The following is a 27,798-nucleotide window of genomic DNA, read 5'->3' as shown; positions in this document are numbered from 1 at the left end:
TTGTTTTTTTAAATTTTTCAAATCTAAATTTTTTATTTTTAACATTTAACTTTTAATTTTTAATTTTTAATTTTTAATTTTTATTATTTTTTTTAATTTTTAATTTTTAATTTTTAATTTTTAATTTTTAATTTTTAATTTTTAATTTTTAATTTTTAATTTTTAATTTTTAATTTTTAATTTTTAATTTTTAATTTTTATTTTCCTGCCAATCTACTGCTCCACACTCCAGTCCATTAGGTGGCGGCAATGCACCTATAAGCTGGTTTGCCAACCAACAATAAACACCAAAGAAGAAGAAGTTCCTAACTGGCTTTGGAAGTGAATTTTTGCTTGTTTTTTTTATTAAACAGGTAACAATACAGGGGGACTTTTGTTGGAAGAATATTATTGAGAACATGACATTTCTTTTCATGGATGTTTCTTACTAATTTCTCTCCTTGCAAATGAAAAAATGAAAGTTACATTTTCTCCAAACTGCCACCAAAGAACTCTGGAGCAAGGTAAGTGCAGCAAAGTGTCACCTGTCTTTCTTCTCTGTCTCTATGTTGTTTTGCTTACTGAATATTTCTTGCTAATAGCACTTTAAATCAGATTCATTTTGACAGAAGACATTTTGACTTATAGCAGTTGCAACTAGCTAATAGGCTATAACATCAGTGCTGGCTCTCTTCCAGCAACTAATGCAGCATTAGTGATGTCATTAGTTACACCTGTGATTGACAAGTCAAAATGACCCAGGTTTTGGGGGAATCACTGTTGTAAGACAAACAAGCGTCACAAACATATTATTAATGATATTTATGAAGCAACATCATTTTTTGGTTTTACCAAACCTTCATTATTTAAATATTCATACAACTTTCTTCTTCTTCAGACTCGAATTATATATATTCAATTCAATTCAATTCAATATGCTTTATTGGCATGACTGTTAGGTGAACAATATTGCCAAAGCGTCAATTCAATAATAATAATAATAATAAATAAAAACAAAAACATATATATACAACACATTAATCAAATTACAATATATAGATATTTAAAAAGAACATGGAAATGGTACAAAACAAAATAATTTGTGTTTGTTGTGTCAATAAAACAAACAAAAATAAAAAAACAATTAACAACAATATATTGCAATATCAAATGTATATGTAACAAAATAAATAAATAAAAATTAAAAAAATGAAGTAGAGGAGTAAATAAAAGGCAGAGTGTGAGTTACATCTATGATGTGCTGTTGTGGTTGTCTCTCAGGCTGTGACATGCACTGACATCCTGCAGCTTCTATGGCGATATATATATACAGTATATAAAAAAAAGAAATGTGATAAAAGTCTGAGTCTCATAATTTGGCAGGAATTAAAAGGCATTATTTTAAGATAATATTTAAACAAACATTAAATGCAACTCGTGGTAAATAAGTAAATGCAAAAGTGAAATGTGATATTAGGTCAATATGGTGAGAGCTTGTAACTGCTTGTGATTGCCGTTAGGTGGCGTTATAGTCACTCTCTCCATTATTAAAGAAGGCTCAGATGGACTTGTCAAAATAAAGTCAAGAAGAGCATCAAGTATAAATGAATCATGTCCCTCTAAACCAGGCTTCATTGTTTTATTTTTAGCCTACTTATTTAATATTACTACTCAGATGAGTCCACTGCTTTGTGTCCAATATGTGATTTAAATCAATCAAATATTGCTAAATCATTTTGCTTTTAGAACCTAACTACTAGATTTTTGTTTGTGTATTGGGATGTTTTGAAGGACTTTGTGTAACTTTCTTTGGAGAATGTTATTATAAGCTGAGAGAGAATCGAGAAAATCTAAATTGTATATTGGAAGTTTGTGTGTGCATGTGTGTGTGTGTGTGTGCGTGTGTGTGTGTGTGTGTGTGTGTCTGAGAGAGAGTTTGAGCTCAGACTGTGTTTCTTGTTTCTTGTTCTTGCTGACCCTCCCAGCAGACAGTAGCCTGTCTGATTCTCCTCCTCTCTTTGCCAATCGAACATCATCACAAGGTCCTCTGGGAGAAAAGAAAAAAAAAAGGATTTCTTGCTGTGGTTTTGAAGGGGAAGGAAAAAGAAAAGACGTGTTTTCCTCAGCTACCAGCAGCAGACGGAGTCCCTCTAAACCTACACCTATCTACCTACCTACCTACCTACATCCGATAAGGGATCTAGTCGACAGAATCAAGTGGAGGGAGGGGGTGTGGAGAAATTGGAGAGAGGGAAAAAGGGAGAAGAGACACTGAGGGAGGGGAAAAGGTCAGACACACGGGGGGTTTATCGCACTGCCAGAAATAAGGAGAGTGTCTACACCAACGCTTTGGCAGACCAAACCAAGGAGACGAAGTGAAATAAACCAACAACCTACTCTCTCTCACCAACACTGACTTTTTTTTTTTTCACAAGGACTACAGTGGATTTTGAAACCTGTTCCGACTTCTTCTCCCAAAAGACAGTTTTTGTGTGCTTTGGTAAAAGTCTCAGCTAAACACTGAGTGATTTTTGGACCAGTGCGTAATTTGGAGAGTTTATTGCCACACTGCGTCAGGATGCGCGTCTGTCCGCTGCTGGTCTTCATCTGTCTGCTGTGCGCTGGACGCGCTCAGAAGTTCTCCGCTCTCACGGTAGGAAGAGCCACATTAAAGGACCCATATCGTGCTCGTTTTCAGGTTCATACTTGTATTTTGTGTTTCTATTTGAACATATTTACATTCTGTAATGTTAAAAAAAAACTTTATTTTCCTAATATTGTCAGCCTGAATATGCCTGTATTTACCCTCTGTCTGAAACGCTCCGTTTTAGCGCATTTTGACAGAATTGCAACAGAATTGCATAGCTAGAAAACAGCTTGAGTCCATGTGTACTTCTTATCAACTGATGACATTCACATACACTGCAACAGGAATAAACTGGGACACATTTAGCATGTTTACGTTAAAAATTATGTCAAGGGTCTAAATATTGTATATTCGTTACATCACGAATGGGCAGAAATCCTGACAGCTTGTTTCAAATGCAGAGTGTCTGAATATTTATATAGAACTTAAACCTGCTTTATAATAAAAAAACATGAAAATCTCACTTTTTTATAATACGGGACCTTAAACTCCCAGAATACGCCTCATTCATATCCACGTGTATAAGAGATGTTTAAAGTGAGTGATATGCTTGTGCACTCCATGCGTAATATTTGAGCAACAGGGACACAGTCTGGCAATTTTTTTTTTTTTATGTCAGTCATCTAGTCCTGAAACAGATCTTTTTTTTTTAAGTCATTAAGGTCATACGATTGGTGTTCATCATCCTTTATGTCTCTCTTGTGAGCTTTTCCTCTAATAATCAGAAATATATTGAAAATAATTAATAATTTTAAATCCATTTTAACAGCATTTCCGATGCTGACACAATGATTTCTAGGTAATCTCTCTCCAAAAGAAGAGTCTTTTACTGTTTGAATATTTTCCATATCCGGCAGAAATTCAGGCTGATTTTAAGATTGATTTTAAAACTTATTAGATCCCCAGGTAGAGGTTTGCTTTGGAAAAAGAGGTCTCCATGAGTTGTGTGAACTCCACATCCCTGTGTTTCACGGTCTCTGCACAGTGGGTCGGAGATGGCAGAGCTGATGGTTTGCCTGTGAGGAGTTCACTGGTCTGTTAGCAACACTACTGTGGTTTACTTTTAGTACCTTTACCTGCCTGCCAGCGTCTTTTCTACCTCTCCGTCCTGTTCACTCTTGTTGTGCCAGCGGCTCTGTAGAGGCTACTCTTGCCAGTGTCAGCAGCTCTGCTGCACCAAAGCACATGGCATTGTTTACAGCAGCGGCAGAGCAGTCCATCCTCTCCATGGACCTTAAGCATGAGAACGTGCATCTTTAAAGACAGATGAGGGGAATTTCATGGCCAATATCAAGTGCAGGTACAGTGCTAAAGGAGGAATAATAGAGAGCGGAATGTGCACTGTCAGAGGCTTCACCTCTTGATTTAGGGGTTGATGTGACAGCCGCCTCCCCCAGCACCGTTATTTATGGTCCGGGTGATAATATCCAATTGGAAACAAATGGCTATGAGTTGTTGACCTGCAGGTGAAGGGTCGGAGATCCTTTCTCCCTGACGGCACTATGGAGTTGCGGAATGTGGGAGGAAGTGTTGCACTGAGGAGATAAGAGTATGAGTACAGAAAATATGAATGTTTCTTTATTAAGATGTCATGTAATATTGACTCAGCAGTTGATGTAAAGGTTGCACAGATATAGATCTGACACGGCATCCACAATGCTCTTGATATGACAGTAAGATGAGAAACATCTCTATTTCGATTGCATGTTTTAGTGGCAACTGTGTCTGTGTCATACTGTGGCTCATTAGACCTTCTTTATTGGAATAGCACATGGAGCACTGGACTTGTGAGGGATTCATGGCTTATTGTATGAATGACACAGGAGAGGTTATTGCTGGTTTCAAGAAAATGTCTCCATGTGATATTTTGTGCATATTTGAGGTCAAACAGGCAGTTAAATATATGGGATATTTGCCCAGGTTATTCATGAGACAGACTTTTTCCATGGTTTATGGAAGTATGAAATTGTGTGTGAAAAGATGAGGGAGCATTGAGTGTTAGCTGAATCTTTTTCAAACTTGGAGAAAGCAATTTAAGTATAACATATGGGCTCCATCGCCCCCTATGCTTTCATGAAATTGTGCACCTGCTAGGAGAGATTTTTTTTGTCACATTATCAGTGGCCTTTCACACCACCTCTCTTTCTTTTTAACATCTTTCACAGCAATTAACTGCCTTTTCCTTTGATTGAGTTAGTAGCCTGGTTAAAGGCTGTCACTTTCTTCCCTTTCCACCATGCTGGAAACTAATGATCCCCTTTGCATCCTAGCGTTCATGCAGGAAACTCCCGCCAAGGCCATTTAACACGTTTGCCACGGCTCTCAGCTGGGGCCCCCATTGACCCTGCGGGGCCGTGGTGTGAGGGGCCTCTCGGGGCGCTGGAAGCGGGGGCCTCCCAGCCCAGAGGGCCCTTATCGGCCTACAATGTGTTCTCTGCTGGAGACTCGCCTCCTCCGCACTCCATTCAATCCCACAAAGCTGCAGAGCCAGGGGGAGGTAATTGGATTTGATTTGTATGCTGGTTGGTCTTGGAAAAAAAAAAGTTTCCCTTACACCCCGCCAGTCTCGCCCTCTCTCGCCTGTCTCTTGTTCCTTTGCCAACCTCTTGTATTATTTGAGCAGATGCAAAAAGCATCTTCCAAGAGAGATCAGGCAAAGAAAAAAGAAATCCTGAAAGGGAGCAAAATAAAGAGAAAGAAAAACAGAGATAGCGAGAGCCAGCTGCCTGGAAGTAGACAAGAAAAGGACTTGAGCAATAAATAGATTTGAGTCACAATATGTGTTCTGTCTTGTATGAGTCTCCCTTTATGATAAATCGGGGTGGAAGCTTGTGCTGCATGTAGCTGAGGAGGAGGCCATCCATCACTCTCCACCATGTTGCTGTGCACGATGATGGTGCCGGCTTGGAGAGGCTGGAATGAGACATCAGGAGAATGTCAGGGCTCTGCCTCAGCCTCGCCCATCCATCACCACAGGCCAAACACACAGAGATCTGCAGCAGACAGCTAACTACCGTTAGGAGTACACAGGGGGAAGAGGTCCTCAACACACCATCAGTCTCTGATGCGTCTTCCTCTCACTGGCTTTCACGTCTTATTTGTTCTCCTCCTTCAGTGTGGCCAACTGTGACTTTGAAATAAACACTTGGATGACATCTAATAGTGAATCTGGGTGGTTCATTTCATGGGTGGCTGATTTCATGGCTAACTGTGTTTCTCCAAGCTGTGTTCTTGGAGTTTTATCGTAAACTTGCAGGCACTTGGCGCTCTGCTGTGTGTGCTGAACAGTGGACATCTAGCAGGATGCTGGGCTGCTGAATGACTCAGTTTGGGTTGTCAGTCTGCTGGCTTGCAGGGGCTGATGCTGCTATAGTGTGAGCACTGGGGTGGCCAGCGTGAGCCATGGCGAGGCTGGCGGTCCACCACCAAGCATGGCTGGACGCACTCAGACACTATCAGAGCAGTTACTGGCTTTGGAAGGTTGCGGTCTTTGCAACAACCATCCTCAGAACAGCCTGTCACGCCTGCTGGACTTTATGTGAAGGGGTGAGCTGTGAGCGACAGAGTCGAGGGTGAGAGGAGGTCACCGCTGCAGAGGGGTGTCCAAACTGGTGTGGGAGGACAGGGGGAGAGGGAGGGAGGGTACCGACAGAAGACTGTCAGTTAGATGCAATGATGCAAACAATCCAAGAAACTCAGAGACACTAACAAGGAGGGGCAGATCCCAGTTTATACAGAGAAATGGTCAAAGAAATTAGTAGCTGTAGAACAAGAACTAGCTTATATATTAACGATTCATATCAAAGTATAACACTAGTTCTTCTAAAGATCATTAAAGCTTCAGTAGACAGAAAGCAAAAATTCCATAATAACCTTTCAGCATATTGTAATTCAAGTGTTCTGAGAGAAAACTAGACTTCTGCACCTCCTCATGGCTCTGTTTTCAGGCTTTAAAAAATCTAGCCTGTGACGGTAGACTTTGGCCAATCACAGGTCATTTCAGAGAGAGCGCATTCCTGTTGAGCGTTCCTATTGACGGTGCTCCGACTGGTGGGCGTTGCTTGGTATTTCCTCAACTGTTCTCAACATGGCTGCCGGGTCACAAACTTTCTCATTTTACAGCTAAACAGTACACTACAAGATGTTTCTGAAAACCTTTGAGGCGAGATATAGGCATTACACTAACAGAGGCATCAGCGCTGCCTAGTTTGACCGTTTGATCGGAGTTATCGAGTGATTGACTCGTGGCGTTCATAGACGGAAGCTCGAATGCAGACTCCAGATCAGCTCTGACTGGTTGTTTTTCGTCCAGTCTGTGAAATCTTGCAGATGCTGTTAGGAGCACCGAAGGACACAGAGGCACATGATTTTTTTCATATTACCTGTATCATGCACTACTGTCAGGATATAGCAACCATTTTTATAAAAAAAATCTCTCCTGCTGCTTTAAGTAACAGGTGCTTAGTTGACGAGAGCCAATGTGACATCTGTTTGTCACCATTTGAGTAAATTAACGAAGTCTTCTGACCAATTCCTCTCAAATTCAGTGATACTCTCCGAATTGGCAACTTCATAGATTAAGTTACAATGGAAAAGACCAAACTTAAAATGGAAAATCCTCACAATTGTCGACCAGTGGTACCCAACCATTTGAGCTTGTAAGCCCTTAAAGTGAAGTATTATGTCTACTTGTGACCTGTCATTACAGATTATGGCCTTAATGTGGACGTGAAAGGGATTTTTACCTCTGAGATTGTTAAATTTGAAGGGTTTCAGTGGCTCAAAAACCTAATAATATCTAGTAGCTGGGGCCCTCTGGTGGCCTAGGGGTTAAAGCACCAACCATGTACTGCAACGTCCCTGCTTCATATCCAGCCCGGGACCTTTGTTATGTCATTCCCACCTCTCTCTCTCCCCGTTTGGGGGGTCCCAAACGCCCCCAAGAGAAAGATTTAGTCCACCGCTGTAGATACACTGTAAGTATTGGCTTGCCCAGAATACATACAATACTTCATTAGTTCGCTTTAAGCACTGAAAATAGACAGCATTCACCATTCATATCATGTTGTTCCCAAAGGAGGAAGAGGGAATACTTTCCATATTGTCTAGAAAGATGAAGGATGAGCATTGAAACTTGGACACAGGCTGTTTTAGGCCAACAGCTCTCCAGCTCTGCTGCGTCAGGATACGTTTTGTGTTCTTCTCATGAGAACACGTAATTTTTAAAAGCCTGGGACGAAAGGGCTTGTAAAAAATATTTGCGTTTTGAAAAATTTCATTCAATCCAAAAGACTCATCTTCCCTCCCTCGCGGCTCCTCTTCCGATGTGTTTGAACGGGCCTTTCCTCTCTGATCCCCCCCCCCCGGGAAGATTTATGAGTATGGTTGACAGAGTGGGCTGTATCTTCCCCCCCCCGCCCCCCGCCGCCCGCCCAGGGCGACGCTGCTTTCCCTGCCAACCCTCTTCCAGGTGCATGCAGCCCTGCAGCCCTTCTCGTCTGAATGCAGGGGGCTGCCACCAAACCTCATCTCTCACTTCATTTGTAAGATGTCAGACACAACAAATTTTTTTTATTGGCGATCATCACGCCCTCTTCATGGATGTGTGTTTTTTCTTCTTGCCCTTTATCTTGCCCTGCCCTTTCCTTTTGATAACCCATAACAGATTTTTATGGCTTACCTTTAATTGAGGGCTTTGATTCTCTGCTTTGTGCACAGATTGATAAGTGTGTGTGTGAAAGAGGGAAAGTTTCTGCCTGTGTGTGAATAGTTGACAGAGGGCATTCAGGCAGATTTTGGATATTCGTGCATCCACTGAAAACATAACAAAAATGTCACAAAGCAAAAAGAAACTGTTTAATACGTGCAAATATTTTCATTATAAGAGAAGACAAAAAGAGTTCAGCGAGATATTTATCTTTGGATATGACTGACTGAAAACAGCACCTGCATAGGCATGGATGTAGAGTTTGTTTTTTTCCACTCAACTCAGGTTATTATTCCAGAAAACCGAATGAATCACGCGAACTTTATGAAACCCGACACTTGCACTGTAGCAGCACAAAGCTCCCTGACATCTAGTTTATTCAGCTACTCTATCATTCACTGTCTTTTCATTCATTGTAGCAGTCACAGCTTGTTGCCACCCCCCTCACCACTGCCGCCGCCCCATTGTGTGGCCTGGCGAGGGGGTTTCATACAATGGTGGCATTGACACAGGTGATCCGATGTGTTCAGCCAGGAGTCTCCGTCCTTGTTTCTCTTTTCATGGCTGAGTAAAACATCCTCAGGAGCGATTCCAGGTGAATACCCGTGCAGGTGTTGGCACAGAGGAAGCGTCAGTCAAGTCCTCTTCAGCCCTTTAAACAAAGATAAAGCATGGCTGCACCCTGACAGGCTTGTAATGGCACTGCCTCATCTTTGTATCTGTGTGTTGTACTGTTTATAGAGCTTTGCCGTGTATTCAAGAGAGGATTTTGCTTACGAACCTCCTGGTAAATGTTTTGAAACAGAATTAACAATTTGTATGGACTCCTGTTCTGCGACTGACTTTTCAGTGTAGTAGCCCGTTTTTATAAAATGCATTTGGCCCTATACAAGCTTCAACCCCTAGTCTTCATAAATCCCTCCAGAATCACACCTGTTGTTGTGGAGGATAAAATGTTTTGTTGCAGAGCTCATTTAGCAAATGTTTTCACTGCTTATCTCCTTCTTTCTCACTTCTGCAGTTCCTGCGGGTGGATCAGGATAAGGAGTGTAACATGGAATGCAGCGGAGCTCCTCGCAAGCCCTTGTGCGCCTCGGACGGCAGGACCTTCACATCTCGCTGCGAGTTCCTCCGAGCCAAGTGCCGTGACCCCCAGCTGGAGGTCATTCGAGGGCCATGCAAAGGTCAGGTCATGAGTCACGCTTCAGCGCTGCCTGGCGCTCTCGAATACGCAGAGGGGGGTCACAGTAGAAACTTGTGGGTTAAATTCATTTCAGCATAATTGATTCTTTGAGTGCTGGGAGGACGAGTGGGGTTGACACAGTGAGAGTGGGTGGAGGGGTTTGCTTCTCCCTGGTTGGTTTCATAATTTCACACCATTTGTACCGATAAAGGAAATGCACGTCAAAGCTCGGGATGGTAATCTTGAGAAACTAGCAAGAGTACGCTAGATTTAAAGCTTTCTGCATGTCGTAGTGTAATTGAGCGAGACACTGAACCGTGAGTTGCTCCTCGGGCGCTTTACAGCAGCTCACTGCTCATAAAATGTTTAGGATGGGTTAAATGCAGAGGTCAAATTTAACGTATGTACCTGTATGTATATGATGAACGTAATAAAATTTAAGTTTTGAGTTTTAAAAAAAATATCAAACCAAAAAAAAACGAGCCCAGTGTTGCCAATTCTTTTCCAATGAAAGTAGCTAGCAGCACTAGCTCCAACAGTTCCTAAATCTAGTGAGAAAGTCGCCAAGTCGGCAACACTGACAGCCCATCCCTTCAGGTCTCCCTCAAAAACCACTCCCCCACAATTATCATTATGAACATAAACATATCATAATGAACGTAAACAACAAACATGGCTATTGTTAGTACTCACAGCTGTCGAGCAGGTAGACAGGTAGGCAGGTTTATTACAGTCCAACAGCAGCAGATACAAGATGTTTTTCTTTTTTTGTCAGAGCATTTGATTTATTGATGCTGTCAGGATGTAATGAGAATTTCAACAAATATAACAAAAATTGTTTTTGAAGAACATTACCAACCCTAGCTTTAATTTGTAAAAATACTAAAATAAGTTTGTAGTGGAAATTGTTTTTATTTATTCATGCTTTGTTACAACAGAAATACAGAACAGCATCGCTGGACCAACAGCTTCCTCAGTGATATGAAATGGCTTCAGCTCTCTGAAATCCAATTATTATGCAGAGGCGACAAAGGGCATTTGAATGAAATTCTTGACAAGAATTAATGGTCTCATTTTCATCATACTAGATGTAAAGCTGTATGTATGTGACCGAGGTGAAAAGCAAAAGGGGAAGGAGAGCCAATGAGGTCAGGCAGCTCACAGACTCCCTCATTGTTAGTCGTTGTTGGAAGGAAAGCACCCATACACCCCAATGCTGCAGACCCGAACCCTGTCACCCCCGCCCCGCTCACTAACTCTATACTGCTAGTTCATCGCTCTACAGACTGGGGACAATGCCCCATTCTTACACATCACAATATTAGATCACTAATGCAGGGAGCGTGAGCGAAAGGGTTTGCCTAAAAAGAAGTCTCATATGATGGAAAAGCATTCCACGATTTTATGCCCGTTCTGGGTCTCTATGGCAACGTCTCTAAGCGGACATCTGGATGTGGCGGACAGCGCCGTGACACAGAATAGAGGATTCCAGCTAGGAAGCTGAAAGGGACGAGAGTCCATGAAAGTCGTATTGTATACGTCAATAACATCGGGTCTATAAGAGTTGGGACCCCCCTCTGCTTCTGGACGGCCGGGGTGAAAGACACAGCAGCAGCAGCAGCCGAGTCAGCAGCCGAATAAACCAGAGGGCAGGCCTGGCCTAAAAGCACAGAGATGGGATTGTGTTTAAGGATGGTGAGACTGGCACCACATTTGTTTTCTATCACCGCGCTCAGATGATTCAAGTGTCCTGTCATTTTTTCCAGTCAGCGTTTTGGTCGGAGCCCCCTGGAGAAGGACGATGGTTTTGGGTTTTTCCACTGGAGCTAACTTTAGAGCTCCTCAACTTGCTGTTTTCCTCCATCCGGAACATCCAGCGTCTTGCCCCCTCTCCCCGCCAGTGACAGTGATATACACACACACACACACACTAGACTGAGAGTAACCAGTGCACATTCCCCTGCATGTGTCTAATGGACAATCTCCTGTAAGCCATGCCAGCGACGTGCAGCCTCCTGACCAAACTGGTGAACGTTTTTAAACTTAACATGAGTCATTGCTTTAATGTGATTTGAATCTGTCAGCCAGTCAGATACTGCATGGCAGCTAACGTGTCACACCAAGTTACCATCAAACCCATCATTGGCCAGCATTTCCTGAGAGTTTGCACAGCTGGTGCTGTTGGCCAGGTGAGCTGAAGCTGCTGTGGAATGACCGGATGAGCCATGGCTCCGACAGAGAGATGTGAAAAGACTTGAGGTGCACATAGTTGAAAAGTTGCTGACCCACATTTATATCGACAAATAGTTAGGACAGCTCGGGCTGAACTGAGGAGATCGTCAAGGTTTAAGAGGAGAGCGAGACAGACTCAGAGACATTAAGGAAGGGTCAGGTTTTCCCTGCGCATCAGCCCTTTTCTTGGGTGACTGGAATGTTCTACAGGAGCAGCACGAGCTGCCTCGCTCAGTAATGGCTTTACCACCAGGCACTGTGCAGGCTTGTCTGACTTGCTCCTAATAAGACCGGGGGTGTTGGTTCTATTCCCAGCCACACAAGTATCTGCCGCTTCCGAAATGTCTTGAATTGTTTCCCCTCCGTCTCTCCTCTCCCTGCATTTCTCTCTCATTCTTCATCATCTGTGAGATTCAACATCCTCTGCTGACTTCTTAAGTATGTTGGTTTCATACTTGTGCAGCATAAGAAAATAGTTGAGCTGTGGGTTGAATCATGGGTCTCTGTGATGTGTAGTGATTCTGGTGATTTGTGGTGCTCCTCAGATACATCCAGATGTGTAGCAGAGAAGAAGTACACAGAGCAGCAGGCCAAGAAACTCTTCCCGCAGGTCTTTGTGCCTGTATGCAACCCTGATGGCACATATAGCGAGGTAACAAAAAAACACAACGTAAATGATGAGGCCCCGGTAGAAAAGAGTAACTCTTTCTTTTTGCAAGAATTGCTCTTTTCTCCTGCATGACTTAAATTGCTAACGTTTTTTTTAACAATGTCCCTTCACATTTCACTATTACAGATGTTTAGCTTGTGCTGACTTTGTGTTTACATGCTGTTTTGATTACAGGTTCAGTGCCACAGCTACACTGGATACTGTTGGTGTGTCACCCCAAATGGTCGACCCATCAGTGGCTCAGCAGTGGCCAATAAAAAACCTCGATGCCAAGGTTGGTAAAACCATCAACGTGTCTTATAAAGGGCAGCTTTCTGCATACTGCATCACTGTACTGTTCAGGGCACTAGTACAGGTATTTTGTAGTAAGCACGTTGTACGACATAAACATTTAAATCAAGTGGCTGATTTGTACTAGATTGCGGTTTCTGTAGTTTTGTGAAGCAATGAGGATAAATCGAATTCAACACACCAAAGCATGACATTGCATGTTTATCGGTGGTGTAATCTCCAGTCCTGTGGGAGAGTGGTCAGTGACTGGACTGACGGCCACAGGGTTGGAGGGCCACCCGAGGACTAAGCGTTGCTCAAGGCTTGGGGCTGCGTGTATAAATAAGCCTAGTAGAAAATCCCTGCTACAGAGTTGAGCAACAAAGTTAAACTGTAAGGAATGTAAGTGTTCTTGGAGGATGGCGTCTGCCAAACAATCAAATAACCAATGCCACATGTCCTCCCTGTGCGTCTCCGAGGGGCTGCCTCGGAAGTCTCAATAGTGAGAAGAAGTAGCTCCAGAAGTAGCAGCAGTAGTTGTATTGTAACTGCCAGCAGCTCAATCATAGCTGTGTATATGAAGTCTAAAATACATCTATATCGACAGGCAGTGTGTAAGTGATTAGAGCCACTTCAAATCAATTAATAACATTTGTAAATAAAAAGGCAGAAAAGAGTTTTCCACTGTGGTTTATTCCTTCATAAGTCTGGTGGCTCTTCATTCTAAGATTCAGACCAAAATCTTTAAGTATGCTAAAGATTTTTACTTTATTATTATTATTATTATTATTATTATTATTATTAAGGATAATGTGAAAAAAGTGTGTGGTGGTGAATTATCAACTAATTTGAAGACGTTGCTTTTCAGGTTCAAAACAAGAGAGAGCTACTACAAGAGAGCCAGGTAAAGCAGGTGAGACTTTAATTCAAGAAGAATTAATTCTCAGAGGCTCATTGAATCCTTTATGTGTGCATGCATGCATGATTTTGTGTTTGTCCATGTGTGTACCTATCTAAGCATGCATGTACATGTGAGTGTGTATTCGTTTGTATCTCTGTCTGTTCGCCTGCATCTTGTGTTGGAGATGTGCAGGGTGGGTCGCCTGTTAAGGCTTGCCTTTCTAATATTTTGTCAATTTTAGAGTGTGAGAGCAGCCGGAAGGCTGATATAAAAGCAGTCTGTTACTAAGTAACACGTCTGAGGAGAGAGGCTGTGGTGAGCTTTAATGCACACCACCAGCAGCTTCAGCGCCTATAACCGCCTGCTGTCCTTAACCAGGCAGCCCAACGGCCAGGGAGCAGCCAGAATGGAGGAAAACTAACTTATCTTTCTTCTTCTCCAAACTGATCACACTTGGTGTTGGTTCTTTTTCAGCAACAGTGTCACAAGATACAAGGAAATGTTTCACACTTTTTCCTCCACCCTACTTTCACTCTGTCTCTCATCAACATTTACCCTCTTCCAGATATAGAACCACTAAGTTCCCTCCGGCTCCACTCCAGATACTGTATATCATGCTCTCATCTTGTAAGAGATGATTTGTTTAACTGATGTGATTTGAAGGCTCACAAAGAAAAAGTGTAATTTGGGTTGACTCTGATGTGATTGTCTGTGTGTGCATGAGTGTGTGAGAGAGAGAGAGAGAGAAAGTGTGTATGCATCCACTTGTGTTTGTCACATGGGTTATTCCTGTCAGTGTGACATTTACGTCTGCGCCTCTCTCTCTGTAAACACTCTTGGGTATAGTGTCTGTCTGAGCCCAGCCAACTCATTACACATAGATCAAGTGGGAATGCAAAATTTGAGAGAGGAGGAGGGATGGTGGGAGAGGGAAAGAGGGAGGAAAGGAGTTGGAGGGGAGGTTGTGGTTCAATCTGAACGGGTTGGATAAACAGGGTGGTGAAAAGCAGAATAAACTGTAGATTTGTGGTGTGCCAGCACTGAAAATAGCAGTGATTGCATCAATATTTTGATTCAGCAGAAGCCCATCAGTACCTTAGCAGTCACAGCAGCCATTGCTGCACTTTTATTATCAGAATATTGGTAATGTTAAACACAAAATGCTTTGCCCTAAACCCATTTCTGGTGCTTGACAAATTCATTCACATGCTGGAATCATATGCAGCTGACGACTGACAAACAGCAGTTAAACTAATGCTGTGTGACCACAAATAGCGCGGGGGTTTCCTGGCAGATGCTAAAAGAGGTGTTACAGTCATGTAAAAGGCCGCAAAGTAAAGATCGGTCATTAGTGGTTTATCGTAAATCCGAATCATAAATACACTTTTTGAAATGGCATTTCCATCCGTTAAGTGAGCTGAGTAATAACATGTCTGCCTCAGTCAGTCGCACCGACTGTATGTATTTTTATCCACCAAGCATGCTTGAGAAGATGAATGGCTGGCATTACGAACTTGCATTAAATGTAAAACCCTGATTTTGCAATGGAGAATTCATTGTTAAAGAAAAGAAGTTTAAGCTAAATCCCTGTTTGTGGAGCCACCCATTAGAGATGGCCTGACTCATGCATTAACAGAGCTTTACTTTGAGCAGAGTGAGTGACCTACACTGAGGTTAACCACACCTACAGCCGCGGTTTTACCCTAAGCGGCTCACAACCTCCATCCCCGTCTCCCCCTACCACAAATCAAACAAACAGAGTCCAAACAAACCCTGAGCTTGATTATCTCACTGTTAATTGTTTTTTCTCACACTTGGCTACTGCATCCTTCACCTCTTGTGTCTCTCCCACCTTCACACAGCTCTCATAACTCACATGCAGGCAATGGAAGGATGAAGAAGAACATCAGGGACAACTGGTCCTCATCTTCTCCTCATTCATTTTAACTGACCTCAGTCTGTCCCCCGTAGCATAATGATCCTCCTTGTTGCATGAAGTGAAACCATGGGAATATATGACCACTATACTTCAGATTTTCTTACTGTAAGACACCTCTTTCTTCTTTCAACACACCCCCCTCTCTCTTTTTCATCCTCATCACCTCTACTTCTTCCTCCATCCTTCTTAGCCGGGCAACGTGCAAATCTCACATTTAATTGTTCTCTAATGTAGCTTACTCGCGTAATTGTAGTCTCCTTGCAAATATTCTCCATTCTAAATGCAGATGAGACTGGCCTAGTGGTGGATCCACAGCCTGCTGGCGACGAAGAAGGTGAGCTCTTATTTGTCAGACTATGAGTTCAAAATGTTTGATGCTGCGTCTGTGTTTACTGAGACACCACTGACTGCCTCATGTGCAGACTCCTTTTCCCTTTTAAGGATGTTTTGAGGCAATGTTTTTGAGTCAGTTACAGCATCATGCTTCAAAAAGGTCATTGGGGAAAATGTGCTCGTGAAACATTTTTGGTCGTGTTTAGAAGGTCACCCGCGCTTTGGGGAAACTCTTGTGAGATGGTTAAGGTTGGGCATTGATCTCGAATAGTTAAGGTTAGGATCGGTCGTCAGGCAGTGAGTCTCGTGAGAGTTTTTGCAAGTTTTTGCAGATTGGGGTTACCTTCTAGACACGACCAACGTATTTAAATTGATCAGATGTACAAGATTTGATGTAAGGAAAACCAAAAGGGCAATTTCAGCATGAGTTGTGTTTTTTGCTCTTAAGCCTCCATAAGCTGCTGGTCATACCACATACAGTAAGCCAGCAACAAAGTGCCTGCAATGACGTTTTGAGCAAGGCTGTTTCATTGCTTAAGAATGTGTTATTTCTTCTTTCAGAAGTACATTTACTCATTTACTCAAGTACTGTACTTAAGTACAATTTTGAGGTACTTATACTTTACTTTAGGTATTCCTTTTTAAGTTAAAATATACTTCTACTCCACTACTCCTGCAATATTGTACTTTTTACTCCACTAAATTATCAGCTCTAGTTGCTGGATACTTTACATACATGAGAATACTCAATTTCATATAGAGTAGTTAATATCGGCTCCAGATGGACCAGCTACAACATTTAAATGCTACTAACAATACGATGAAATAGTACATGGTTATATAAACATCTGAAAGGGGTAAATCTGCCTAATGAATACTTATGTCATTGCTGATACAGCTGTGCTTTAAATTTTGGAGTATTTTTATATTATGAAATCCTTTTAAACTCCAAATAGCAGAGAAAACCACTTCCTACATTTCTAGTTCAATGAGTATAATTCATCCCTGTGAATGGGAAGCAGACAGTCACATTTTGCAAAGTTGCATTTGAGCACTTTTATCGGCCTTTTACATCATGAAAGAAGTAGTGTTTTATGATTTCATGTTAATGGGATCATTTGATAAGACAGTGGGAGACTCATAGTTATATAACAGCAAAAATAGAGGTAGGTAAGCTATTTCTGGTCACAGCTGTCATATACAATTTACTTTCCACCTCCAATGCAGCAGTTTGAGATACGATAACCTTGATGTGCGTTTTACAGGCTGTGAGTTTTGGAACCACCAGGTTTGGCACAGATGATATACGGGTGTGTTTTCGATTGAGGCTAATAAAGCTGTCTTGGTGATTTCTTTCAGACATCATTTCCCAGTACCCCACTCTGTGGACGGAGCAGGTTCGCAGCAGACAGAACAATAGAACCAGAGCACCATGTGAGTTTCAAACCACTTTTTCTCTAATGACGGCGATCGGGTGTTTGCAAACCTCAACTGAAAGCACGCTCTGTGTTTTTCCTCCTTGTGTGAGCAATCATGGTTTGAGGCTGTTCCTGTCTTTTAAGGACAGATGGTGGGTTGTGAAACCAATACGTCTTGGTGTTGGAGTGCGTCAAGCTTTGAGGATCTGCTTCTCTGTGGTTCTTCGCGTTGCAGCGTATCTGTAATTATCAGCACATGGCACAAACACAGGATCTCCTATTCTTCTGGCTGGTCCGTTCTGGTCTCCTCTTACACGCATGCACGTTTATCTTATTGAAGAGATCAGTTGCCTCTTTGCTCTTTGGGGAAATATGTCGCTTTCTGCATAAAACAATGCTATTTTGAGAGCCCGCCTCGAGATGAGAACCCTGTGTGCATGTGTGCATATGTGTGTGAATCCCATTATCATAATTTACAACCAATAAAAGAAGCCTGAGAAATGCAGCATTGATGGTTTTGATTACCATGTGCTCTTTGGGGTATTGGGGTGAAAAAAAAAACACCCGCCTCAACAAAGAGAGCCCATACGGAGGAACTGGAGCGAAGAGAGTCGGTTGAGAAAGCGGGGAGGCATTTCATTTGGTCTCTTTTGTGTGGGTAAAGATCTCTAATGAAAATAAACAAAGAAAAGGGATATCCATAATCCCGCACTAGCTTCCGAGCCTTAAGGCGAGCAGCGAGGAGAGGGAGAGATTGGTGCTGAAAGCCCTCATGGCCAGAAGAGCTCTACTTTCATCCCTGAGTTTAATGCTCAAATCTCTGTTGGAGAGCTGCACGGCAGAGAAGGAGGCTGCTGCACAGAAACAAGTCTGATTAGATCCTGCTGAGGTTCTGCAAAACCCCATCGAAGCCGCTACATTCCCTGTACGTACGGATAAATGAAAGGATCATGAACCATCGCATTTTTCCTCTGGAATTTTGAACATGTAAACATATAGATCCCTGGTACTTTACAGTAGTTTGTGTGGGTGTGTGAAGGCGAAGGCCCGACTGACCACTGTTCTGCTTTTGTCTTGTCTGTTTCTCACTCTGTCACACACATCAACAGAGGGCAGTTGAGTGTCCAAATATTTACTTAACTTGGGGCATAGGGAGCTGTACTTAGTCATTAGCCCATTAATGTCCGTAAACAGTGCCACGGGGGGCTGATATAACAGTCTACACACACTGTCTCCGAGCACTCATCCTCCACCCTTTTGTCTTCTCCAGCGCTCCAACCTCCTCTTCTTCTGGGGATGTCGTAGCAATATTTAAAGTGTAACGCATGCATTTGGCTTTTAAATAGAAATTAATTCAAACATACTGTATGTTGTATAAATCCAAAATGTGCTAGCCAGATCTGATTAGAAGCGACTCTAATTCTTAAACAAACCCTCTTCTTTCACGTCAGGGATGTGTATTTGCCAAGTCACACAACCTAGACCACCTAGGTGAATGCTGACATTATGGGCGGTGTGTGTTTGTGTGACCAATCCACACCTCCTGTATAACCTCTGACCTCTCTTTCCAGCCTCGTCATGTGACCAGGAGCAACAGTCTGCCCAGGAAGAGGCGAGGCAGCACAAGAACGATGCTGTGTTCGTACCAGACTGTGCCCAAGGAGGACTGTACAAGCCGGTCCAATGCCACCCCTCTACCGGATACTGTTGGTGTGTGCTGGTGGACACCGGACGGCCCATACCTGGGACCTCCACCAGGTGGGAGAGACCTCACCTATGGTACTTTCACCTTAATTTACACAAATTCTTGGAATTTATTGTTCGATTCTTTATGGCAAACAAACCAGACAGTTGTTACGCAAAGCAGGTAAGTGATCATTGACCACCCAAACACAACAGAGTGGATAATTGATAGAGAGGCTGTCCAACAGAATGACCTTGCTTCATGCCCTTTGTAGGCAAATGTGTGCACTAAAATGTTATAAAGCAGTATTGAGCATTATCTTTCCTGCAGGTCTAACAGCCATGCAAACGTTATAGAAGAAACTGATAGAAATAAAGCAACAAAACGAAGCTTCTCTATTTGAGATTGCACATACGTCTGACATAAGCAGACAGATAGACATCTCCATTGCCCATGAGTGACTTTGTGGTCTGCTGAGCGGCAGGTCAGAGGTCAGTCAGGCTGGCAGAGTGGGGCACTGGTACACTCTCATTGAGCAGCGAGGCTGGGTATCAGATTAACAAGGCTTCAGGCAGAGTGCCAGACAGCACATTAGCACACATATGGAAGCGTGGATTTTCCCCCGTCTCTCTCCTTGTCCCAGGCCAGCTTTTGGCCCAGTTGCACAGCAGCAATCGGGGCTCCGCCGGCTCGCCAAGGGAGGCCGTGAAAGCTTCCTTGTGTCCCACGCTCCCTGTCTGCCTCTCTCCCTCTATCTCTCTGTCTCACCCTCCCTCCCCCTTTCTGTCCTCTTACCAGCTCCAAATCCTTCCTCTCTCTCTGGATGTGATTCACAGCCTCTGGTTTGCCACAAAACAATTATTTGAATCCGTGAGATTTAACTGTACACGGGTAATTGGAAAACACGGGATTCCTCTCTGATTTTACAAAGAGGATGGTTTACTGTAATCAACAATCCCTTTTATCCACTCCACTTTGAATTAATTGGCAATTTCCTCATATGGTGTATTCTCTGTCACAGGTATGAACAGCCAAAGTGTGATGGCAACGCCAGGGCCCACCCAACTAAACCTAAGGACCATTACAGAAGCAGACATCTCCAAGGTAGGTCTCTAAAGACTGGACTCAGTCTCTGTTTTTCCTCTGTGTTCAGACCACATGGGGAAGTTCTTCAGCAGTCGACCTCCAACTGCTGCTGCGCTTCCAAGGTTGTGATAACAGTGTGAGTGTGTGTGTGTGTGTGTGTGTGTGTGTGTGTGTGTGTGTGTGTGTGTGTGTGTGTGTATTTGTTGACATCATTAGCACTGTTGGTCAAGGAAATGCTTGATAAAGAGTTGAGGATTGCCAGATACCACCCCTCACCGGTCAATGAGCAAGGAGACAGAGACGGATCGGGGGGAGGATTAATCTTCAACTGACATGGGAGATGGAGGATAGTGGGATGATAGCACGGAGGAGAAACAGCAGGCAGGAGAGATAGAGATAATGGATAATAGGATGCCAGAGACAGGTAGTGATAGAAAGACTGACAACGGTGTAGATAACTACACTGAGGGTGGGAGAGGAGTTGGGGGTTGGTGGTCATGGGGTGGGCTTGGGTACAGGTGAGACTGTGTTTGCTGTGTTAGGTGGATATTTACTAGTCAGAATTTAAATTGTGATCTATTTGTGTAGGGGTGTAAGAAAATATTGAATATCGCAATATTATGTTTTGTATTACTGTATCGATTCTCTAAAACACAATAGATTTTTAATTAATAGTTTACATGCAAAGATTAACTCAGTCAATACTTTATTATATGTGAAAAGAGATACACTCTCTCAGTGTATGTGCCCTCTCAAAGTAGAGCTATGATGTTGGATTATACAGGGACTGTGATAAATGTAAATGCAAAAGCAAATGCAGATCCCACTGTTCTGATTGCATAAAAAAGGCAACTTTTCTTACTCAGATTTTATGCATATTTTATGCATATGGTGTAATCTTTATACTATGACAGTTTTCGTAAAATTAGATTAAACTAAAATCCCAATATTTTGCCTTGTCTACAGTTTCGCAATATATTGAATTGTAACCTCTGTATCATGATACGTATCGTATTGCCAGATTCTTGCCAATACACAGCCCTGTATTCGAGTGGTATTTACAAATGAATTGAACTTAAGACCAATTTGAGGATGATTTTGAGAAATAAAGCGAGGCTGCGTGATCAGGTCTAGCAGGCTGCGTTCCCTGGAAACCCATCCTCCAAGAAAAACGACAGAATCAGTCTTTTCTGCAAATTCCCCAAAAGGCAACAGATGTTTACTCTCAAGTGACAAAGGAGGATGTTGGGGTGGTTGGATGGAAAAACATCAGACGGTGACATGACCACTGTTCATTTCCCGTGTCCTACCAACAGTCCATGTTGGTTTCTCTTAACCATGACCACAATCAATCCCTATCCTGAAGCAAGTATTTATTTTAACCAAACCATTAACCTAACCAAACCTTAACCATAGTGGTAACAGATAAAAAAAAATGTTTTGGAATACACTGACAAGTAGGGCTGTGTATTGGCAAGAATCTGGTGATACGATATGTATCGTACCGGGGTTATGATTCAATATATTGTGATTTTTTTTTAAAATCAGATATTAGGAAAACTGACATTGTATGAAGAACACACCACCATATGCATACAATCGAAGTAAAAAAAAGTTGAGGTTTTATTCAATCACAACAGTGGGATCTGCATTTGCATTTCATCACAGTCCCCATAACATCAACATCACAGCACTACTTTGAGAAGGCACGTTCACTGAGAGCACACATCTTTTTGCAAATGAAATAAAGTATTGATTGAGTCATTCTTTGCTTGTAAACTATTAGTTAAAAATCGATACAGTATCACAAAACATATCACGATATTGGATATTTTCGATATTTTCTTACACCCTTACTGATGAGGTATGTTGTCCTGCCAATATGGGGTGTCAGATCATCTTATGTGTCAGTTTGCAGGGCAATTACAATATGCATTTTAATTTGGAGGACTTGTTTGAGGTGCTGTGGCTCTTACAGTTGGGAAGAATCCACTTTTCCTTAAGAATCAAAGAAATCAGGTTATTTTAGAACAAGGAGATACATTGATGTGTTATTGATTCTGTAATGTTAAAAGTTTTAGTGCTCTTTAAGGGAAATTACATTTTGTTACAGCCTTGGTCTTGTTTAATGGCCATCATTCCACCTACTTACCTAATTGCCGAGATAGAGGATCATAAGCACTCCGCTCAGCTTTACAGTGGAGCCCACAAGGCATCGCAAACATGAATGATTAAACCAATTTTCAACAGGTTTAGCTTATTGCAGTTATCTAAAGCACTTACTGTATATTAACATGGAAAAAAGTTTAAACTATTTCCCAAACCGTTATAAATGTCCTTGATTTTGCTGAGCTGCATCCAGTTTTAACTTTCACCTATTCTACTCACCACAGTTTTGCACAGACAGTTTTACATTGCCTTTGTTCACATTTATAAATGCCAGATGAGTTTTATGAGTAATTGCATGACTTGTGCTCCTCATAAAACCAATGATAGGCAAAGTAGAGTTATAGCTTTCAGGTGCTGCATACAACCAAATCACAGTTTAAAGCTGAACGGTTCTTGGCAAATTAGCTGTTTTCTGGTGGTTTGGTAAACATGTTAATAATCCTCCAGCACATGAACAGAGCTGCCACTGTTCCCGTCCCATCCACAACTGTTTATGTAACCGTGTGCCGGGCCAGAGCTGCGCTCTCTGCTCGCAGGTGCTGCGTTTAGCAGCAGAGCAGCACTCTGTCTCTGCTCCGGCATCCAGGACTCTAATACAGAGTGTGTATTAAACAGAGGGATAGACAGTAATAGATGAATGCTCCTCGGACCAACAAATGTTACTCATCTTTGCCAGTGGCACTGGTGGTGTATATTATCGCAAAGATATTGAGCAGAAATAATTACAGTGTGTAAATGCGGAAAGTGTGAAGTGGCGATGGGGTGGAAAACAGCCACAGCTATCCCAGGAGAAAGACCTCAAGCCCAACCAAACACCTCCTAAACACATAGTGGTGGGACAGAAAACAATATGCTTATTCAGCCATGCAATCACCTAACACAGGCGCTCACACGAGTACACAGACTTCATTCTATACGTGTCATAAGAACCTGCACCGTATCAACCAGGTCTCCCATTATAAAATACACCAGGACACGGTCAAAAAACACAGCATCTTGTTTTCTTTATGAGCAATTGCGTCAACGGCTGTAAACCACGTTACTGTATGAACCAGGGATAATTATAAATGTTGCCTTCACATTGCTGCAGCCCATTTGCTGTTGAAGCGCTGGTGTTGAGAGGTTTATGGGGCGAGATGCGAGAAAGGAGAACTTTGCCCTGAAAGGAGCAGGAGAGGAAAGCGGAGTATTTGGCAAGCCTTCTCCCCAGAGCGGTATCATGGGATAGCATTGGGGCAGCCATTGGGAGCTGCGGCTGTGAGTGCTGACAGGGCTCTGCCCCATGTGGCTCCATAGAAAAACACTGCGTCTTATTGACAGTAGCACACGGGCACACGCATGCAAACATGCACTTACTGGCCAATTTTTTACAGGCAGCAGATATATGGAGGCGTATGAATAGTGGTGCAGATCTTTTCAACAAGAAATAAATGTAATCATTTGAGGCTTTCTCAACTTGATTCCATCCTGCATCTGTCAGACTTGGACATTACATAATTATAATCATTATGGAATAAGACAGCAGTAATTTACTGCGGCAGCCATGGACTGAACGGAAAATGGCCAGGCTCAATTTCCTTTGAATGACAGCAGGAACATTTGTGTCCTTCCCCTGAGCTAAACGGTGTCCAGACAGACAGAAGCCAATCTGTCCCGCCCCCACAAGAAAAGCCTCTGCTGCCAAGAAGAAGGGTCTGGAGCCTTACCTGATGGCTTCCCATTTGAATGAACTGCAGACAGATTCCTGCGGCATTACGGAGAGGACGCGTGCGCTCTATGAAAAACACTAAGCCTCAAACAAGTCCAACTGCATCCCACAAATCGCTCCACAGCCAGAAGCCAGATAAAAACACTTTGCCTTCAGAGCGTGCAATTGTATGACTGTCTAGACTAATTTACCACAAGAGGCTCCAGTTTGGCCATTAACAGGTGGGTCAGATATTTTACTGGGCTAGGGCCAGGGTGGGCCTACTAAAAGTTAAGTGCAAGTCTGTTCAGCATGTAAAGGAGACTGTGAAACAGTTTGGACATGTGAATGTTTCAACCCTTGGCCCGGTGCAGGCTGCTAAAGCCCTGCGCTGCTTGGGAAAGGTGGAGTGGAGGCTGGGTGTTTACGTCGATGCTGGTCGCCACCTGTTAGAGAGGAGCAAAGCATGCTATTATCCCCAACACAGGAGAATCTGGCCCCGCAGGCCTGGGCCATAAAAAGAGCAGCACACTGTGGAGAATTTCTTCTTCTCCACAGGCAGATTAGCAGAGGGAAGCCGGACTGTGAGAAAGCAGAGAGTCAGGAGAGGAATCCAGGAATCTCTCAGGCCAGCGTAGCCTTCAGCTCTTCCAGAACAACCTCGTCTTCTTCACTCTTAAAACTAAACGGCCAAACAGACAATTACTATCATTAGGGTCATTCCTCCCCAGTTGTCCCTCATTTTAATCTTTTTTCCTGTCATTCTGCGTGTAATAATGCTTCTCTGTTGGTTTTACTTGGGTAGTTAATGATAGATTTTACCTTTATAGCTTTACGAGCTAATTATATCAGTCTCTTATCTAGTTGACATTTCAAATAGTAATCCCAGCACACAGAAGATCAGGTGTTGAGTTGTGTCTGTGGATGCATACCTTTAAATCAGACAGATGAAATGAGTAACAGTGTGTCTGTCAGGGCTGTATTTGGTCCCCTTGATGTCTCAGGTGAGTCTCAGGTGCTGTATGGAGCCTCTTGTCCATACATACAATGTTCAGTAACATCTTCTGTGCTCCAGCTGTCAAAACCACTCAGGAGCCTCCAGCAAGATTGGCAGGTACCCTCTTCCTCCTCCAGATGAGGGGAGGTGTGACACTTTATGAGCCGGAGTAAAAGACAACTGTGAGAGTCATGTTTGGGTTTATTTTCCTCCTCTGCCGTCTTTATGTGCTGTTCACATTAAAACTACGCCGCCTGTTACATGACGTCCCTCCCCAAACATTTATTAGGCCACCTATGACGGCAGCATTCCACGTTGTTGTAATGCTGTTGACTGGGGGATAATTTCTCTGTGTTCGCTGACATAAATATACGTACACCTCCCTCCATATGAACCGCATTATGCATGCTCGCACACACTCACCCAGGTATATGTGGTTTATTTTCCAGGCTGTCCTGGGGCAAAGAAAACAGAGTTCCTGACAAGTGTTCTTGACGCGCTGTCGACAGACATGGTGCACGCCGTCACAGATCCAGCATCCGCCGGAAGGTATGACATTCAGAAGTGGATTTTGTTCATCTTAAAACGTATTGATGAACATCAGTGGGTTCAGTCATTTACCGAAAGCTGACACTTTCAGTGACATTAGTTATTTTAAACAGTTGGATGCAGTGACGGAGGGGCGATTATCAACTCACCAACTGATATCTGTCATTTAGGATGGCCGAGCCCGACCCCAGCCACACCCTGGAGGAGAGGGTGGTCCACTGGTACTTCAGTCAGCTGGACAAAAACTCCAGCGGGGACATTGGTAAGAAGGAGATCAAGCCTTTCAAACGCTTCCTGCGCAAGAAATCCAAGCCTAAGAAGTGTGTGAAGAAGTTTGTGGAGTACTGCGACATCAGCAACGACAAGGCGCTGTCTCTGCAGGAACTGATGGGTTGCCTCGGGGTGACCAAAGAAGAGGGTGAGCTGAACAACATCACTCTCCTGCACCAAACCAGTCTTGCATATTGATGGATGAGATACATACACAGATATATTATATACATGGCAGTCAAATGGTAAATTACAATCAATGCTACGTGAATTTTAACAATTGCCCCCTCCCACTAAAAGCTTTTGTCCAATCAAAGTGTAGCGACAGTAATTAGGCACAGGCAAGCTTCGGATTTGTCCAAATGTTGAAGCAGTGCACATGGAGCTGTAGTAACCCTGATAAAAGTGTGTAGGGAGTCTTATGTACCACTTTTAAAGGTGCTAAATTCAATATCCAGAGTATTAATATAGCAGAAAAAAACTTCTTGCTATTTAAAGATAAAGAGTAATGTCTACCTGAGCAGAGAATGAAGTCGCTCTCACTCTGTGTGTTGTGATCCGAGCTTCTCCTCGCTTTGTTGACATAGCCGGGCCGGCAGCACATGCTTTTTAGAGCATGTTTGTGCATGTGAGCGTGCCCCACCGGTTAGCTCACGACTGCTGCTCTGCACTGCTCTCATACGGCGGTTACAGCTGATAACGCTGTCGGTCGTCGCGGAAGAGTAGCATCCACCTCCACAGGTAAACGCTGTTATCTCTGTGAGCACTTTTGCCGTTGTTTGCACTGTTTAGCGTTGCTAGCACCGTTAACTGCGGCTCGCCGTCGCCATGTTGAGAGCCATTGAGAGGCAATAAAAATGCTCTCAATACCATATTTAGCACCTTTGAAACCAAAAATACAAATGTCAAATGCACAGCCCTCTGTAGGTTTTTCTTTTTCATACATGTCAGCCAGAAACACTTAAAAGTCCATGGACAGAGTTTTTAACCTACTACTACTACTACTACTAACTACAGCTAATACAGTCAGCTAGCAACAGTTGTCACATCAGCTGGCAAAATTGGTTGAGAAAATAGAAATGAGAAGCCTGCTCTTGTCTACATATGTTTCAAATCAAGGGCCCATTGTTTCAAAAATTGCTAAGAATTTCGTGGTGGTAAATCTGCCACCGATATCAGTGACCGCATGACAAGTGTAGCAGCAACACTGACGGGACACTGCTTATTGAATTTGTGGAGGCAAGGATTTGACGCTTCAATGGACCTGCAGTATTCCTCATATTAAGATTGTTGAGGTTTCTAACACTTCTTGTCTCACAGGGGCCAAACCAGGAGAGGGTTTATCTTCCAGTAAACTAGTAAGTAAACCACTCCTCCCACACTAGTGAATAAAACGGCTGTAAGATGAATTGGTGGCACAGCTACAGTCTGACTCTTTAATCTCTTTTAGTGGTGACTGAGTCAGGAATATACAGTCTTGTCAGTGCAAAGAAACCAGGGCATCTGTCCAACTGATGTCACTTTAATTTGTTCTCCTCAGAATCCCTCGAAGAAGCAAGGCTAAGCCAGCATCTGAGATTTCCCCTCCCGCATGGAGAAGCTGCCCTCACCAATCGGCAATAATGGAAACCATAGTATTTGCACTTTGTACTTTAAAAAGAAATGTAAATTCACTTTGTAGAAATAAGGTATTTAAACAGACTGCTGAATCTGTGAATGATGTAGTTAGCTTTTTATGTCCTGACAAACAAAAATTATTTAACACATACAATGTATGTGTCCTTTGTGTGTCTAAAAAGTATACTTTTCAGAGTTGTACAAGTTTTCATGTTTGATGTTTCATTTTGTGCCCCTTCCCCCAGTGTACTTTTCTCCTCGCGTTGATGATGGTAAAGCGGATATATGGATAGTTTGCTAAAATAACTTAGACCATCTCTCATGTACTGACCTATAGCATCTCTTCTTGTGCTTTGTACAGCAGTTTGCAAGAATGTTTTAAACATACGTCATAAAAACGTCCTACATGTTCACATGTATTCATGTTTATTAGAAATAAAGAACTCTTTTATACATTTTG

The 27,798-nt window shown here is 42.8% G+C and overlaps 1 protein-coding gene across 12 annotated transcripts; it reads left to right on the top strand.

The window, feature by feature from the left end:
- Window positions 1-256: 256 nt before the first annotated feature.
- Window positions 257-27,798, top strand: smoc2 (SPARC related modular calcium binding 2). Of its 12 annotated transcripts, none has more exons than XM_037782972.1 (15): window positions 260-353; window positions 462-503; window positions 2,022-2,632; window positions 9,355-9,517; window positions 12,294-12,400; window positions 12,593-12,692; window positions 13,557-13,601; window positions 15,782-15,862; window positions 17,221-17,295; window positions 18,851-19,058; window positions 19,985-20,067; window positions 25,352-25,451; window positions 25,622-25,869; window positions 27,042-27,079; window positions 27,262-27,798. In XM_037782972.1, exons 3-15 carry the CDS (start codon window positions 2,558-2,560, stop codon window positions 27,283-27,285), a joined length of 1,347 nt encoding a protein of 448 aa, XP_037638900.1. In that variant the 5' UTR covers window positions 260-353; window positions 462-503; window positions 2,022-2,557; the 3' UTR covers window positions 27,286-27,798. The 12 variants fall into 12 exon arrangements, with proteins under 12 accessions (XP_037638910.1, XP_037638900.1, XP_037638901.1 ...); XM_037782973.1 differs by having other exon boundaries at window positions 294-353; window positions 1,965-2,632; XM_037782975.1 differs by having other exon boundaries at window positions 308-353; window positions 1,968-2,632.

Source organism: Sebastes umbrosus, chromosome 10, assembly GCF_015220745.1.
Source record: "Sebastes umbrosus isolate fSebUmb1 chromosome 10, fSebUmb1.pri, whole genome shotgun sequence".
In the NCBI taxonomy this organism is placed as follows: Eukaryota; Metazoa; Chordata; class Actinopteri; order Perciformes; family Sebastidae; genus Sebastes; species Sebastes umbrosus.
Note: the sequence above shows the minus strand (reverse complement) of the source record. Positions and strands in the feature narration are given on the sequence as shown.